Below are 16,931 nucleotides of genomic sequence, written 5' to 3'. Positions count from 1 at the left end.
GTAAACACTGAGGTTAACCTTGAAAGATCAATATTTTCTTTTTTAAAAATGAACAGTATAATCTGATCCAGCCTGTCCTGACTTGTGTTGAAATACAGTGTAGTTCCCGGGTGTGATGGCAGTGAGTCCATCTGCAGCCCCCTCTCTCACTAACACTTGTATCTTATCACTCTGTCACAATGGCAGATAAAGTAGCTGGGGCAACTGCAAACAAACGTAGAGCAGAATGCAATGGGACCGCTTGCACTGCTAACACTAAACCCCAAAGATAACACTATGTGAATTAGCCTGTCTCAGCACAACTAAATGTGCAAACACCGTGGTGCAGAGTGTAAGAGGAGGCCTGTGCTGATAAGATTAACTGAAAAGTCAAGATTAGGTTCCTGGTGTCAGATCTCTCCTTGATATGTCTAAGCGGAAGGCAAAGCAGAGTGTTGAGTTTTCCTCTTGAAAGCATTTTTCTTCACATCAGGTAAGGAGGCTGTGTTTCGTAAGCAAGCAGCCAGGCTTCTGCTCTGTTTTTGTAGCTTCGGCAGGCTGCTAGTAAACTGTAAACTGTGTAGGTACAGGACAGGAAATATAGAAAGCATTGTTGAAATATTTTACTGCATTATGGCCAATTCACAATAGGGCAGTTTGGGTTGTTTATTTTTTTCAGTGCTCCCTTAAAACGACACCACTGGATAAATCTCTCATTTGAATAATTCCCTGTAGTGTCATGCTGGCTGTAACATCCTGTATTTAAGTGCCCTTCACTACTGCACTGTTTTCAAAATGTTATATACTTTTATATTTGTTTTATATTTTCAATGCACTTTATATTTCAATGTAAAAAAAATATAAATATATATGCAAGTCAGCACAATAATTAGGAATAATGCTCCCAAAGTAAGTGGGCTTCCCGCTGGTGTGTGTGCTGCAGGAGAGATGAGGAGGAGGCTCTGATGACAGCCCAGCAGGTGTTTGAGGAGTTTATCTGCCAGCGGCTCATGCAGGGGTACCAGATCATCGTGCAGCCCAAGAACAAGAAGGCAGCCCCCTCCGCGGGACCCCCGCTCAGCAGCAGCCCGCTGTACACCCGAGGTACGGGGGGTCTGGAGATCACAATCCGCATCACACAGCAAAAACCAGCACTGCCCAGCTGAGAGCAGCTGAAAGGTGGAATGGCTGTCCTCTTAGGGCTGATGAGATAATGACATCAGCGTAAGACCTGTTCAATTCAATGGGAAGAAATGCCAGTTCATGGCATTGGTCGCCTCACCCAGACTCTACGAGTCTGCTGTTATAAGCACGGAGACGCTCAAGGCAAATACACTGTATGTTTCTCCTATGCTGAGTATCCACAAGGGGGAGCTGTGCTCTCAGCAATTCTCCAGTCTCATATTGAGTATTGTAAGCAATCCTTTTTTTTTTTTTTTCCTTTGATTGGTCACAGCCAGCCCAGGGGGGTTTACACACACATTTAAACACAATGTGACCAAAGGGAACATGCACTGCGCACCAGAAGGAGGAATGGGGTAATATTCTGTACAGCAGCAACAACAAGAAAATATTTTGCAAAAATAATGAATGAAAATGAAAACTCCACCAGGGTGCAGTGTTTGACTTGTCGAAAGCGCTGCATGAACGCGCCCTGTGTATTCCATCTCCCCCTGGCCCGTCTGTCCTGCATAGTGACTCCTCTCGGTTCTCCCCGCAGGGCTGGTGTCCCGTAACAAGCCCGAGGAAGAGGAGGACCAGTACTGGCTGAGCATGGGCCGGACCTTCCACAAGGTGTGCCTGAAGGACAAGATCATCACTGTCACCAGATACCTGCCCAAGTGAGTGCTGAGCCCAGACACCCCATCAAAAGGAGCCGATAACCAGACACTCCTCGGGGTGCACAAAGAGAAAGCTGCCCTCTTCTCCTGTGTAGTAACGGGACAGCCACAGACTTGAGCAGCGCTGAGCAGCTTCGCTAATAGAGGACAGGGAATATACAGCACAGCATTATACATGTAAAACTGCAAGTCAAGTCAGGGGGGCAGTCGTATACTCGCTTTGCTGGACAACGGTGCTTGAGTACCACTGATGAAGGCATTAGCTGAACAGTTTGTCTTATCGAGTCTGCAGCCACACAAACGTTTTCACTTGCGTGCAGGTTTTTAAGGGATTGTAAAGCAGTGTAATGCCTTGTCGCTCCTCTCTCTCTCTCTCTCTCCCCCTTCCCAGGTACCCTTGCGAGTCGGCTCAGATTCAGTACAGCTACAGCCTGTGCCCCTCGCACTCCAACGCAGAGTTCCTGCCCTGCTGGGTGGAGTTCTCTCACGAGAGGCTGGAGGAGTACAAGTGGAACTACCTGGACCAGTACATCTGCTCATCTGGCTCTGAGGACTTCAGGTGGGCAGGAGGGGGAGATGGAGAATGAGGGGGAGGCAGGGAGAGTGGGAGAGTATGAGACAGGGAGGCAGACGGTCCATGGGATATAACAGAATAAAGACTGATGGGGGGGTTGTTAATACAGCAGGTTTGCCTCTAGTCTGCAATCCCTCAGCTGTGTCCCTGTGTGAGCCGTGTCCTGTGTCCCTGTGTGAGCCGTGTCCTGTGTCCCTGTGTGAGCCGTGTCCTGTGTCCCTGTGTGAGCCGTGTCCTGTGGTTCGCTCCGCAGCCTCATCGACTCCCTGAAGTTCTGGCGCACGAGGTTCCTGCTGCTGCCCGCCTGCATCACGGCCACGAAGCGCATCATGGAGGGCGAGGCCCGCTGCGACATCTACGGGGAGCGCCCGCGCAGCGACGACGAGGAGTGGCAGCTGCTGGACGGCTTCATCCGATTCATCGAGGGGCTGAACAGAATCCGCCGCCGCCACCGATCCGACAGGATGATCCGCGTGAGTGAGGGGAGGGGGAGAGGAGATGGGAGAGAAGGGAGAGGGAGATAAGGGCGCTCTTTATCGGGTAATGCAGTACCAAAGGGTATTGAGCCCTAGCCAGAGTTACTGTGTTCATAACAATACCTCATGCCTGCATGCAGTACCAAAGAAACCTCCCTAGAGGGAGTCTAAGCCGAAAGAGAGACCATAGATTGAGCTTGCCGTGTGGTGTTGGTCATGAATTTCACCGCTGCTCTCAAACCAGGTGTGCATGATGAGGCTCCACTTTTGTACTGCTCTTGCAAAAAGAGGTGCAAGTTACTTCTGGGATGAAACTATTAAGAAGTCAGGTCAGAGTGAGGTAGTTCCAGGTGATGTCATAATGCAGATGGAAGTCCTGGCTCAGCGTTCCTGTATAACGCTGCGTATTGTCCCACATTTCAAATGGTTCTCTGCTTGTGTGTTTGGAGTCGCGGGTGAGTGTATTCTCCTTTGTCTGCAGAAGGGGGCTGCTATCAAGGGTCTGCAGGTGACGGGTCCCATCGCTGCGTACCCCTCGGAGCCCCCCGGACCGCCGCTAGGGAAGAAGGGCACATCGGCGCTGTCTGCACTGCTGGAGATGGAGGCCAATCAGAAGTGAGCATCTGTCCCGCCCCCTCTCCAGATCAGTAGCTAGAAACGTTCTTTCACCAGCTAGTGTGTGTGCATGTGTGTGTCTGTCTGTGCGTGTGTGTTTGTGTGTGTGCGTCCCCATATTCACGTTCCCTGGATCCTAAATGCACTGGGATTGCTCCTGCAGCAATCCTGCTGCTCCCCGGCTGGTCCTCAGCCCTTTGAGCCCCTGCAGGTTTCAGAGTGAGCCAGGGCAGTGCTGGGGCTCCTTCTCTGCAGTACAGCTCTCTGTGTCTCTGTGTCTAGGAGCCTGGAGGAGTATCAGGCAGCGATGCTGTCAGCGAAGAGCTCTGCACAGCTGAGTGACACCGCGGGGGTTGCCATGACACCCACTTACATGGACAGCCCCAGGAAGGTATGAGCAGGAAATCCTGTCCTCCGATCCTAACCCTGTGACCCCACAACCTCTGTGTGTTTGTTCGTTTTTTAGGCATTGCCTCAACAGTTGAGCTCTTCCTAGTTTTTGCATGTTCAGTAGTGAATTAGGTGCAAAAATCCCTGCCTGGTCCTGTGATCCAAGGATTAAAGTCGCCTCTAGCTCCCATTGCATTACTCACTACAAGTCCGGAGACATTTTATACACACTGTTACAATTGATTTTGTTTGCACTTGCTGCATGCGCTTTCAGAACCAAGGCTCTGCTTTGCCATGAATGTTTTTAATATATAAAACCGGGTGTGTTTTCTGTCTGCATTTATATACTGTGTCCCTGCCTGCCTGTCCTCTGGGCCCCTGGTGGTTGCTGGGCTGTGTCTCCTGGTTGTGTTGTGTCACGTTCTGTGGTGTTGTGATGCTCTGGTGATTCTTTTGATTTGCGCCTCTTTCCTCTCCCCTCTCCTCCCCTTTCCCTCTCCTCTCCCCTCTCCCACCCCTCTCCTCTCCTCCCCTCCCCTCTCCTCTCCCCTCTCCTCCCCTCTCCTCTCCCCTCTCCTGCCCCTCTCCTCCCCTCCCCTCTCCTCTCTCCTCTCCCCTCTCCTCCCCTCTCCTCTCCCCTCTCCCGCCCCTCTCCTCTCCTCTCCTGCCACTGCTGCTCCCCGTTGCCTCCCTGTGCACTGTCAGGACGGAGCGTTCTTTCTGGAGTTCGTCCGCAGCCCTCGCAATACCTCCATCTACCACCCCCAGGTCAGTCAGAGGGAGAGAGAGAGAGAGCGAGATACTCTCATACATCTTGTAGGACTGGCGTCTAGTCATTTTTATCTGAAGCGGTACAGTACACTGTTTGTACGGGGGATCGTTACACACAGTTTGCTAACTGGCTGCTAATTGCGCAGTGCTCTGTGTGCTGCTCAATACAGAGAAACCTCGCTATTACGGCACAATAATTTTACTTTGTTTTGGCTTTCTTCTATGCAAACTGTTTTAGCATTCAAGTTTTCTAGAGCATTTACTGGTTTTATTGCACCTCCATTTACTGTTTGATATTTAAGGCTTCTTTGATTGGAAAAAGCTTCAAACCAAAAGACAAGGTTGCCGATATAAAGGGGTTTCCAGTGTTGTTGATTCTGGCCCTGCATATTCTAATGATACTGTGACTATAAGCCAGTATGTAAGCCAGTATAGTAGGAAGAGGTGCTGAGAATCGCCCCCTTCTCTATGGTGATGATGAAGGGGCCGTTCAGTTGAAATGCTGTGTTCCTCTCCCCAGATCTTGGCGGATCAGTCGGTGGCCGCAGGCAATGCAACGGAGAGCGGCTCTGCGGTCCAGTCGGGGGAGAGATCCAGCTTGGCTGGGAGTGTGCAGAACTGCCAGAACACAGGGGAGCAGGGAGCAGCCTGGACCAGCGCCGGAGAGGGCAGGTAGGGGCAGGGCACTGGGGTGGTACTAGTTTATCAAACTGCAGCTAACTGAAGGTTCAGCATTATCTAGGGCTGCTATAGGGAGACGCATTTTTTTTGTAACAATGCAATATAATACATTTGTGATCCTGTAGAGCACCGCATTGCCACCTATATAACCTGCTTAAAACAACCTCCTGAGGGGCCATCTAAAAGAGTGTTTAAGACAGCTCTGTATAACACGCCTGTGTGTCAGTGGGTATGTGTAGGTGTATGCCTCTGTGTATCCCCCAGGACTCTCTGAAAGGAAGATATCATTGTCTCCCGAGCCGTTTGCTGCTCCTCTCATGGTTGAGAGAGGAGCCCTGCCTGCCTGCCTGCCCTCTCATGTGATTGGTTGTATCTTGCAGTGCTCAGCCCTCTTCTGGAGTCTCCAGATCACTGACGTCCTCTTCAACGCTGGCTGAGATTTTGGAGGCCATGAAGCATCCAACGTAAGTCAGGGCACCGAGCGCAGTGAAACAGAAAGCCTCCAACTTCTGAGTTCAACCAAGATTGCTGAAGAAAGAAAAATAATCGTTCACATGAATAAGTACCCTTTTTGCATTACGATATTCAAAGGTGAATTACTGGTGCAGGTCTTGTAATCTAAATTCACAAAACAATGTTCATGCTTGTTTCTTTACTTCATATATTTTATTCCTTCATGATTACAATGTTTAACAGATGAACGCGAGACTTGTCCCAGTGTGATCGCTATCGTGCATCCATGCAGTTTGTGAACTCGTTTGAAAGTTGGTGACGCACTGCAGTGTGAGCTGCAGACCCGACTGACTGAGCTGCTGTGCCTCATTACAGCACTGGAGTCCAGCTTCTCCCTGAGCAGAAGGGCCTCCCTGCCCATTGCTTCATCAGTGCGGAGGTGGTGCACTGGCTGGTCAACAACGTGGAAGGAGTGCATACACAGGCCATGGCCATCGATATAATGCAGGTACAGTGTGAGAGTGCACATGCAAGCCGTGGCTATCGATGTAACAGGTATTAAAAAGTGCACAGAAACCTGAAGTTTTTGTGTTTGTTTTTGTTTGTAGAAAATGCTGGATGACCAGGTGATCGTGCACGCCTCCGGCGAGGCCATGCGCACGTTTGTGTATGGATTCCACTTCTACAGGATCGTCATGGACAGAGACCCAGACAGAGGTACTGCAGCAAAGGGGGCTGACATCAAGGCATCCGAATCACTCGTGACCCTCATCCAGTGAATCTGTAGTAATGTTATCCCCAACACCGAACTGCAATGCAGTGGGCTGAGATGCCAAACCATTACACCTTGTTGTCTTGTTTGTTATGTCAGGGATGGAAGTAAGACTGTTGCACATTCCAGGTTCTATTATGAGCTTGATTAGCCACAGCGTAAAGGTAACAAGCTCAGGTGTGTCTCATTAAACCCAGGAATGGATCAAACTGCTATGCAGTGGGAGTCTTATTTCCATCCCTTCCCTTGGCTCTGGGTTTGCTGTCAGTGCACTGTCACCTGTAGTCTGTGTGGTCTGTGCAGCATGCAGCTCTCACTCTCCTCTCTGCTGTGTGTTTCGGCAGTCCAGGGGATCCAGCCGTCCACGATCTGGTACACGGCTGCCATGGAGGACTTCGCCCTGTTCCAGAGGAAGTGGTTTGAGGTGGCTTTTGTTCTGGAGGAGAGGCTGCACTCTGAAATCCCCGTGTTCTTCCTTCCGTGGCTGCCCAGCCGGCCCGCGTCCTATGCAAGTAGGCACAGTTCCTTCAGCCGCAGTTTCGGAGGACGGAGCCAGGCAGCTGCTTTATTAGGTAGACGCACGACCCGGGCGGCAAGGGGCTGCGAGGGGGCTACTCTGCAAGGGGACGGTCTCACATGGACAGCGCTGTCCAAAACAAACAAACCAACATCCGGTCGTTCATTTGGCAGTTTGACTCTTTGAATGCAGCGTCTGCTTCACTGGTGATCCTTCTAAAAATGTTTTTAAAAAATGAATTAAAAAAACAAAAAAAAACACAATATATTGATTTGAAGGCATGAAACTTGCAAATTGCAGTTTCAATTCGACAAGCTGCACAGATGGTGTATGTAGGTGCAGTTATTGTCGGGTCAGGAGGGCATGGTTTGGGTGGAGGCAGTTAGTGTAGAACAGGGGTGGGCAATTCAGTTCATGGAGGGTCTTTCTACCTAGTTAACTGCTTCAGGTCCTGGCTGGAGAGTTAATTGTTGCAATGAAACAATTTATAACAGCTGGAACAGAGAAATGCTCTGGAAGGTCCAGAGTTTCCCATCCCTGCTTCCACAGACCCACAACCACTGTTTTGTACAGTCTGGTTGCATTTCCACAGTTGAAAAGCATTTTTTAAAAACCTGAACGCTTTCAGACAAGTGAACAAATGAGCAACGCAGATCCCCCACAGCTGCTTCTGTTAACTGATTTGCAGAGAGCAGACTGGCCTTTTAAAGGGGTGCTTGCTTGCATCTTCAATTCCGTTTCCTCTCCTCCCCAATCACAGCACACAGAGAGGCAGGAACACAGTGTCTCTTTGAAGTGAGTGCACCTTTAAGGGAATGGTGCCAGTAAATCATTTGAAGAGGTTCTGCACAGACTGCGATCAGGTTAAAGAAAAATAAATCAATATTGCAAAGTGGGGTGGGGAGAGATGCAGTTCAGTCCATTTGTCTGGTTTGAATCTTCCAGACTGCAGTGTTGTAGGATTACATGTTAGCTAAAGTAGGGCACTGCTTTGTATCTGCCCCTTGTGTCAGATAGCTGGGAATGAGTTTTCTCATGCTGTGCGGTTTAGAAAATGATCCTGCATGGATTATTGGATTGATAGTCGTATTGAAATGCTCCAGGTGTTGTTTTAACATTGACGCGGTTCCAAGCGCAGCAGAAAAACAGCCAAGAGTGTTTCATCCAGATCAGAAAACACTCGGTAGCTGTGTGTTTTCAAAGAGGAAAAATATCACAGAATCTGCTTAAGAATACCTGCAAGAAATACATGGGAACCGTTCATTGAGTGACCTGGTATTCTCCTTGTAGACAAAAAGGGAGGGGGGTGGGGAACTTGCACAAGACAAACAACTGAACAATACTGCCCTCTACGCCTATCTGTGCATTGCATGACACTGCCCTACGAGGGGCAAAAAAAAAAAAAAAAAGAGATTTGTATTGGTATTGAGCTGATCGCTACCATTGAAGCAGACCTCCTCCTGCTAATAACAGCGTGAGAGAGCTTTACTAATGACTACCGCTGAGCCCCTGCTCTTCTGAAGTGCTGCCATGGCCACTGCAGCAACCCAATCAAATCCATCCCAACGATACATCGACCTCCCGCAGGTCCTGATGCCCTGGAGGGATCATCTCAAGGGGAACAAGGCAGTTCCTATATGCATGCAGTGTATATGCCATTGATGCCTACCACATGTTTACAGAATTGAAAACGTTAACCGCAGTGAGTTTAGAAAGCGCTTTGCTTTGTGTTTAGTCAGTGTCGAGGTCATGTGCATGTAGGAGAGGAGAATGGGGTGTCGTGCACACGTCCTGTTCTGGGGTGCGTTGCTCAGTTTCTGCCGTCATATTCTAGAGCAGGTCCGTGCAGTCTCAGTGTCTCCGTCTCTCCTCTGCAGGAACACACACATCATCAGACCCCTCAAACTTGGCACTAACAGAGAGCATCCTCACACGTCATGCCCGTTTAACAAGCAGCCCATGCCAGATCGATATCCCATAACTACAAACACCCCATCAGGAGGTAACTCTGTAAGAAAACCAGTCCGCAGTGGGAGGCGGGGGGGGGGTCACACTTTCAGAGCCTTTTACTCCAGTCTTTTCCATATATATTTACTCCTATTTTATAAAACCCCCTTTTTTTAATTCAACTTTAATGTTACACAATGAGAAGCACACAAATGTCTGAGATTATGTGAGTGAATGTTTCGTGGAAGTAGCCTGTGTGGTAACGGCTTTGAGAATATATGCCATTAGATTCTTCTCGGGTTACCTCTGATTCCAGCACATTCCATTTCCATCTCAAAAGTCACTTTGCAACATTGTCGCACCTCCCACACCGCGATGCAGAGCTGCAGCCATGATTTAACACTGCACTGCTATTTCTTTTATTCTTGTTATATTTTCCAAAATCATTTTGCAGTGGTGTAGCGTCACGTGATACCGGTTGCCATGGCGCTACTTGCATCTCTGCACCCCTCGGAGATGTGTAACCGTCACCATAGCAACCAACGTCACGCTGGTTCAGTCAATTGTACCCCAGCTAATCGTCATGCCAGCACTCCGGAATCCAATATCTAGCAGAAGCCGGGTGCTTTCGCTGTTCTAGTCAGTACATCATCCAGAGCTGTTCAACTTAATTCAGTGGTTTTGACTAGAAGTCTTTCACGTGCCGTCTCTGCGTTTCAAGCATTACAGGAGGATGGGAAGGAGCTTGTTCCCCTTTGCAGTGTCCCGGTGTCCTGTTGGCCTTTGTCAGTGTGCAGCTTTCCTAACCCGATTGCATCACCATCTTCATCTCCATGTGACCCCGTCAGCCCTCTCTCTTGCCTCTGACTGGTCCCCCCGCAGCCCAGCGACAGCCTGTGAAGTGGACCTGCATGCTGAGTGGAGGTGTGTTGGCTCTAACGCCACGAACAGCACCCCACAGTCTCCCACTGCAAATCAAACCCTAATCCTCCCTCCCCCTGGAGTCCTGCATGCTTACTGTAGGAGTGCAGAGTCACTCTCTAGTAGTGTTGTGGTCTGTTTCTGTGAATCCTCTGATTCTCCTTGTTGATTTGTATTATTATCATGTTTGTATCTGATTGTACAGTGCATCCAGTCAATCCACCTACAGTCTATAGTTACCCCCAGTGGTATGTTTGTATATTGAGTTGGCATCTTTGCAAAAATTCATCACAGAAAAAAAAAAGCTTTTGCATTGTTCGTTTATTTTGGTATGTCATTGTAGACCCCGTAAAATCTTTACCAGAGCAACCTGAGAGACACTGAATGCACTGTGCAGTGTTTAGACAGGTGGACAAACTCACAGTACAGATCAATTATTGGCTTCTGGTCCTAATTAGTTTGCAACTGGGTGTTGAAAATGTTTAATGAAATGTCTTTTTGATGCTTTAAAACATCCTCTGCTGTTTATTCAGACAGTTCCAGGCAATGGGATTTGTAAGTATAAAGATTTTATTTATTATTAAATACAGAAAAAGTGGTGATCTTGTTCCTACTGCCCAATGTAATTGAGACACATTAATACACAGTGTATTCAATACAGCAGAGATGCACTTAGCCTGCGCAGGGTTTCGTACAGCAGGTGAATTCGCAGCTTGTTCATTTCAGACACACACAGATCTGTCTGGTCTGGAGTGCCAGCCTGCCAATGGCATTTCCATAATGAGGTTTTGCTCTGAAGACATTTACTCTTGATGATTGATTCCAGGAAATCCTTTGCAGAGGAACCCTTGAATGTTGCATCATCTTCCAGTCATTCTTAACACGGTCAAAAACAGGGGCGCTGTCATTCCGTTCTGTTGAAATATAAAACGATGCGTTAACTTCAGACATCTTGCCGTGGAGTTGGTATGGGCTTGTAGATTCTCTGCAGCTCATGACGCTGTACCCAAGCATCTCCTGGTGTTTGTTACAGATATTTAAGTGCTTAAGCGTGTGTTTATTTGTGTTCTCAGTGTTATGAACTGCTGGACAATGTAAGCTAATGCAACATTCAAATTGAGCACGTGCATACTTTACATCATCTACAGTACCTTTTCCTGATATCGAATTTGTTACCTGTTTAATATCGTGTCATGTCTGGGTTTTTTTATTATTATCAATAGTCTCTTAGACCATTGTTTGCCACGCTTCCTGTGTATTCTAGCATCACATGCTTCTGAAAAGACTCCTCAAGGCAGATTGTGGGGAAGCGTATTAGCGCTGCACTGTGCACTGAAACTCATAGGTGATCCAGTGTCCCACTGAGGCCAGTGCAACGCTAATATGGCTCCCCCGCCTCGCTTCCTTATCCTTGAAGCGTCTTTTCAGAATCATTGCTGGAATAATATCCGAGCTGGAAAAAAAGCGACAGGATGTGAAACAGGTACGAAAATTCAATATTGGGGGAAAATGGTGGTGCAAAGCATCCCGTTAACTTGCTTCCCCTTTTGGCTGCTTCTTCCCCTTCGAACCTCAAGCTGCCACGGTGCCGGAGCAGAAGACCGTGACTCTGGACGTGGACGTGAATAACCGCAGCGACCGCATGGAGTGGTGCAGCTGCTACTACCATGGGAACTTCTCCCTGAGCGCTGCCTTCGAGGTGAAGCTGCACTGGATGGCCGTCACGGCAGCTGTGCTCTTCGAGATGGTAGGAGGCTGGGTCCGCTCCAGAGCCGCAGTGCCTAACACACAGTGTGACCAGCGCACTGGCATACAGAGGAGCCTCGTGATCTCAGAGTAATCACACGCTGGCTCAAAGGGGAATAAGGCTTGTATGAAATCAGGAGTGTACCGGATTATTATCACATGCAATCCGTAATGTGTGCAGGAGGCTGGCTGATAAAAGTTGGTTAAATTAGCATTTTTGTAATTTTACTAAACTGGAATTTGAGATTTTTTTTTTTTCATGTGATACTGTCAATATAAATACTTTTTGATATAATAGTTATTTTGCACAACAATAAAATAGCAGCAACATGGAATAAATACAAAATTCAGAGATACAAATTTTACTCCTAATGAAATTACCAACAAACATTTCACTGAATTTGTGTTGCATTTAAGAGCAGTGTAATGGTCAAGTTCTCCTTGGCCTGTGTGCTGTGCCTCCTCTCCTGCTCTCTCTCTCTCTCTCTCCCACGCGCAGGTCCAAGGCTGGCACCGGAAGGCCACCTCTTGCGGATTCCTGCTGGTCCCGGTCCTCGAGGTGCCCTTCGCGCTGCCCAGCTACCTGTACGGGGACCCGCTGCGCGCCCAGCTCTTCATCCCCCTCGCCATCGGCTGCCTGGTCAAGGAGGGCAGCGAGCACCTGTTCGAGGGTCAGTCCAGCGCTCTCATTCACCTTCAGTGTCGTTGAAACATGTAGAGAAGATAGCAGGCTGGAAGAGCTTTGTGTGCAAAGAAACTCTTCTGATGGGGATTCCTGTCTGGTGTGTTCATTAGGAACTTCAACCTGCCACTCTAATTTAGTCATCCTGACGCACCTCTATACTGTACATATCCCCAACCCAAAATCCCACAAGAATACAAGTCTTTGGAGACCGTAGTCCTCCCCTTCCACAACATTTTCTCAGGAGTGTGTTTTCATTCCCTTGCACGTGTTTGCTTACGACTAGTGCAGAATTGACCTCCATTGCGCCTGTAGGCATCTCCCCTCAGCACTACACCCCAACGCTGTTTTCAGTCCAGTAATTGCTGAAGGGTTGGATCAATCAAAAGGGAGCTGTGGGCGCGAGAGGCTGTGCTGCAAGGCGTGGCTGGGTGAGGAGTCACAGAAAAGGGAGTTGCAGACCTGATCTGGGCATCGTGCCAGCAAGCTGTAGCAGAGGCAGCGTGCCAGCCTGAGCTGCTAAGCATCAAGACTGGGTTACTGCTCCCTCCCCCTGCATAGTGCAGCCTCTCTCTCTCTCTCTCTCTCTCTCTCTCTCTCTCTCTCTCTCTCTCTGGTGGGTGCTGTGTGGATAATCAGTAGAGCTCTCTACTTGGTGTCCTCTGTTTGATCGCTGTGATCAGCTCCAGCTACCCATTCAGAAATACCGAGCTTACGGGAGCGCTGCCCAAGTTTAATTCAATCAAACTTCCTGTCATTTACTGCTCCTTCCCTTAAGAGGTGAGAAAAACAAAATCTAACCAATTTAGTGAAGAGGGTGTGCTGTTGATAAATGGGGAATCTATTAGAAAGACAGCATGCTGTTGAACCATATTGACCAAAAAACATATTAAAAAAATATTTGACATACTTGTCAGCTTCTTAAAAAACTGAAAGAACTAACAAATGTGTATCTTGAGTTTAGATTGTTCACGTCTGCCTCTTGTGATTGCAGGATTTGAACCTGAAACATACTGGGACAGAATGCAGCTTTTCCAAGAGGCTATTCTCTACAGGTAATACAGCTTTTCTTAGCTTCTGTCTGATGGATTGCCAGCGAGCAGTGAGCCACACTGTCCACACTGTCTCGGTGTCCACACTGCCGATCTCGACGATGAATCTCTGTTGAAACCGACAGCATTGAGTCCCACTAAAGGAGGGAGGACTGCTGACCCTTGTGTCTGTCTGAACGCCAGTAGAATTTGCTATGAACACAGACCCTGCTGTGTTTTATAATCAGGAATTGTTTGGTTGCAGATTCGGTTTTGTGCAGGACAAGTTCTCGGCTTCTGCTTTCAACTTCCCCTCTGAGAACAAGCCTCAGTACATCCATGTGACAGGTGAGCCCAGAGCAGTGCGCAACCCCTGCCAGCAACTTGTACGATTGCACCTCTAACTGAGTGTCTAGTATGGGATTAGGGCAGTGAGATTGCACCTCTACCTCTGAGTGTCTGGTATGGGATTAGGGCAATGAGATTGCACCTGTAACTCTGAGTGTCTGGTATGGGATTAGTACAGTGAGATTGCACCTGTAACTCTGAGTGTCTGGTATGGGATTAGGGCAGTGAGATTACACCTCTAACTCCTGAGCGTGCTTGTTTGTGTGTTTGTTGTTTTGCTCCCCAGGCACCGTGTTCCTGCAGCTGCCCTACTCCAAGAGGAAGTACAACACAGGGCAACAGAGGCGCAGACGCAACTCCACCAGCTCCTCCAACCAGAGCCTGTTCGGAGAGGAGAAGATCGGCTACAACTGGGCGTACAACACCATGCTGACCAAGACCTGGCGCTCCGGGGCCACCGGAGACGAGAGGCTGGCCGACCGGCTGCTCAGGGATTTCACCGACTTCTGCGCCAACAAGGACAACCGTCTCGTCAGCTTCTGGGAGAGCTGCCTGGAGAAGATGAACGCCAGCGCCCCCTGAGAGAGGGAGGGAGGGAGCGCGGGGGAGACAGGAGATCAGGGAGAGAGAGGAGAGGAATAAAGAGAGATAGAGGGATGGTGGGACAGAGACCTCAGGCATTGCATGAATTATGACGAGGTTATAAGGCTTCGCTTTAAACCGTGTATGATTGATTGAAGGAGAGATGGAGGAGGGGTAGAGACTGAGGGAGAGGGTCGGAAAGGAAAAAGTGGAGCAGGAGAGAAGTACCTGACAATCAGAACTGAGGTCACTGGGGATGAAACTGGGAGAACCAACTGGGAGAACCACCCCACCAACCCCATCAGAGTCAATATCATTTCTGTGAGACAAACGGGTTGTCCTACAGCCTGGACTCTGTTAAAAACAATTTGCCAAAAAAACGTGTTTTCTGAAGGTATGAGAACCGTCTACAGCCCAGCCATCCTCGCTGCAATAGGCGGGGAGTTCAGATGCTGAGGGAGTAACAGGAGGAGCGATAGGTCTTGATAGGACAAGTGTCAGTCTTGCAGCGTGTGCGTGTGCGTGTGCGTGTGTGGGGGGGTGGGCTTTGCTTCATGCTTCATGCCTCACCCCTCCCACCCAGTTAGTGATGCTCACACTTTTACAACTGGAAATCAATAAACCATGTGCACTATCCTCTAAAATAATGCCTCTAATTTTAGAGCTTGCTAATGATTTACTTGGGCATGTGCAGTAAGAAATACTGCACCAGGAGCTGTGCTGTTGATTTATGATTATCAGAACTCAACCACCTGTATGACGCAGATATGGTTTGACCGGTGTGGCTGTATAATGTGTTATGAATGATGTCATGATATCAAGTTGCCTGGATATTCATGTTGTGAGCGATGCACTCAATCAAACTGCAACTGCACTGCACGTGTTCAAAGTGTCTCACGTGTCTTTAATTCTTCAAATATACTGGCTCCCTGCAGAGGGCAGCACTGCTGTTTCGTGAAGCTGCTTGTGTGTTATTGGAACGGTTCAAACAGGATTTCAAACCACAGGACACATGGAGTGTGTGAAGAGGCAACAACCTTCAGAGTAGAGAAAACCTGAGAAAATATTGCATCGTTTACAGCGGCAAGTAATTAGATACTTGAGCCTTTCCATTTGTTGTGTGTTTTGACGACCAGAAGATAAGCACGTTGGTTACAACTAAGGGTTGGTTCAATCGATTAATCACACATAGTGATATGAAACTGTATTGAAAGACAGTTACAAGGAATACAAAGTATTAACATAATGCTATTTTACTGTTTACTGTGTTTCATAATGCCAGTTAATGTTTCATACACTGTACATATATTTACTGCCATGTAATGGACAGTCACCACACCACTGACCTCTGACCTCTGACCCACTGCACCTGGGTCCTAGACACTCTCCCTCCCTCTCTATCTCTCTCTCCCTCTCTGTTGCTAGGTAGACAGCGTGACATCACCCCTGCAGTGTTAATTACGTTGATCCCAGTGCTGTACTGGAGGGCCTGTTGTTTATAAAGTGAGCTGCGTTGTGACCCGAGAGCACGCTCAGTGTTGCAAACGCATGTCTGAAAAGTAAGGCGGCAGGGTTTAATGGCTCACCCCAACTAAAACAACAACAACGAAACACTCTAAATATCAATTTCATGTCCAAATCGGACACCTGGTTCAATGTTTGATGGTGTCGTTGTAATCGTCTCGCATTACTGTGCTTAGTAACGCTAGAAATGTTCCATCCGTGGGTTATGTTAACCTGGAGCAGTTTGATGTAACATTGGCATGTTGCACAGTTTACACTGGAGCAGAATCTAGTCCAGATTGTTTGTAATTGTGTAAGAACAAGCACAGTGTTAAGAGTGACACGAATACCGCATACCAAACCATACAGGTGCACCGGCAGGGACACATGTCCTTGGCAGTGTCATATTAAAGAACCCCTGTCTTATATAAGCAGAGCTGCCTGCTGACATTAATATGAAGAGACGGAGGAGGGGCCGAGGGACAATTTGGGAGGCCTCTTGAATGACGCCGTCCCAGCACGGGCTCAGTATTGAGGTGGCACAGAAGAGAGAGCTTTTTCTAATGACTGCTAAATTTGAAATACTCATGTGGGATTTTTTTTTTTATGTTAATTAATGAATTGCTGTGAAAATACAACTCAGGATTGAAAATATTGAATTACTGATGAAGAACTGGCTCACAGTAAACCCAAACTCTGAGGACGTCATGCTGGAGGATGTGTCGTTGCTGTGCTCTTATTGCAGGCACAAGTAAACTAATCCTCCCCTCCCCTCCTCCCTGCTCCATCTCCCTGACATTCTCCTGCATTCCAAGAAAGAGCTGGAGCTGTGAGCTCAGCACAGGAATATAGATCTCTCTCTTTCTGTCCTTCCCTTCCGGCTACTGTCTCATCTCCCTAAGTATATCTCATCAACGTCAGCCTCCCCTCACTCTCCCCTTCTCTCTCTCTTTCCCATCTGGTCTGGGAGGGGATATTTTCTCTCTGGAGCCCCTCTTCTACCCTCGCTCCTGGTGAGAGCTCATCAGAGGCTGTGGAGCCTGCTGTTGGTCACAGAGGACCCCCCAGCTACTCCAGTTTCCCCCCTGTTCCCAGTAGGAAT

At 48.3% G+C, this 16,931-nt stretch overlaps 1 protein-coding gene across 4 annotated transcripts in view; it reads left to right on the top strand.

Moving 5' to 3' along the window:
• LOC117427831 (GATOR complex protein DEPDC5-like) overlaps positions 1-15,285 on the top strand; it is a 28,974-nt gene extending 13,689 nt beyond the window's left edge. For 2 of the 4 annotated variants that reach the window (XM_058994265.1, XM_058994267.1), the window contains exons 27-43: positions 923-1,083; positions 1,700-1,820; positions 2,212-2,379; positions 2,648-2,867; positions 3,352-3,485; positions 3,768-3,876; positions 4,581-4,643; positions 5,167-5,318; positions 5,708-5,791; positions 6,156-6,288; positions 6,389-6,497; positions 6,897-7,124; positions 11,515-11,684; positions 12,183-12,354; positions 13,360-13,420; positions 13,662-13,744; positions 14,031-15,285. In XM_058994265.1, the coding sequence (XP_058850248.1) occupies positions 923-1,083; positions 1,700-1,820; positions 2,212-2,379; positions 2,648-2,867; positions 3,352-3,485; positions 3,768-3,876; positions 4,581-4,643; positions 5,167-5,318; positions 5,708-5,791; positions 6,156-6,288; positions 6,389-6,497; positions 6,897-7,124; positions 11,515-11,684; positions 12,183-12,354; positions 13,360-13,420; positions 13,662-13,744; positions 14,031-14,326 (2,464 nt within the window). In that variant the 3' untranslated portion in view covers positions 14,327-15,285. The remainder of the gene's footprint in view (positions 1-922; positions 1,084-1,699; positions 1,821-2,211; positions 2,380-2,647; positions 2,868-3,351; positions 3,486-3,767; positions 3,877-4,580; positions 4,644-5,166; positions 5,319-5,707; positions 5,792-6,155; positions 6,289-6,388; positions 6,498-6,896; positions 7,125-11,514; positions 11,685-12,182; positions 12,355-13,359; positions 13,421-13,661; positions 13,745-14,030) is intronic. The other 2 variants (XM_058994268.1, XM_058994269.1) reach the window with 2 other exon arrangements.
• The last annotated feature ends 1,646 nt before the right edge of the window (positions 15,286-16,931 follow it).

This window comes from Acipenser ruthenus, chromosome 21 (assembly GCF_902713425.1).
Source record: "Acipenser ruthenus chromosome 21, fAciRut3.2 maternal haplotype, whole genome shotgun sequence".
Taxonomy (NCBI): Eukaryota; Metazoa; Chordata; class Actinopteri; order Acipenseriformes; family Acipenseridae; genus Acipenser; species Acipenser ruthenus.
This window is presented reverse-complemented; position numbering and strand designations above follow the sequence as displayed.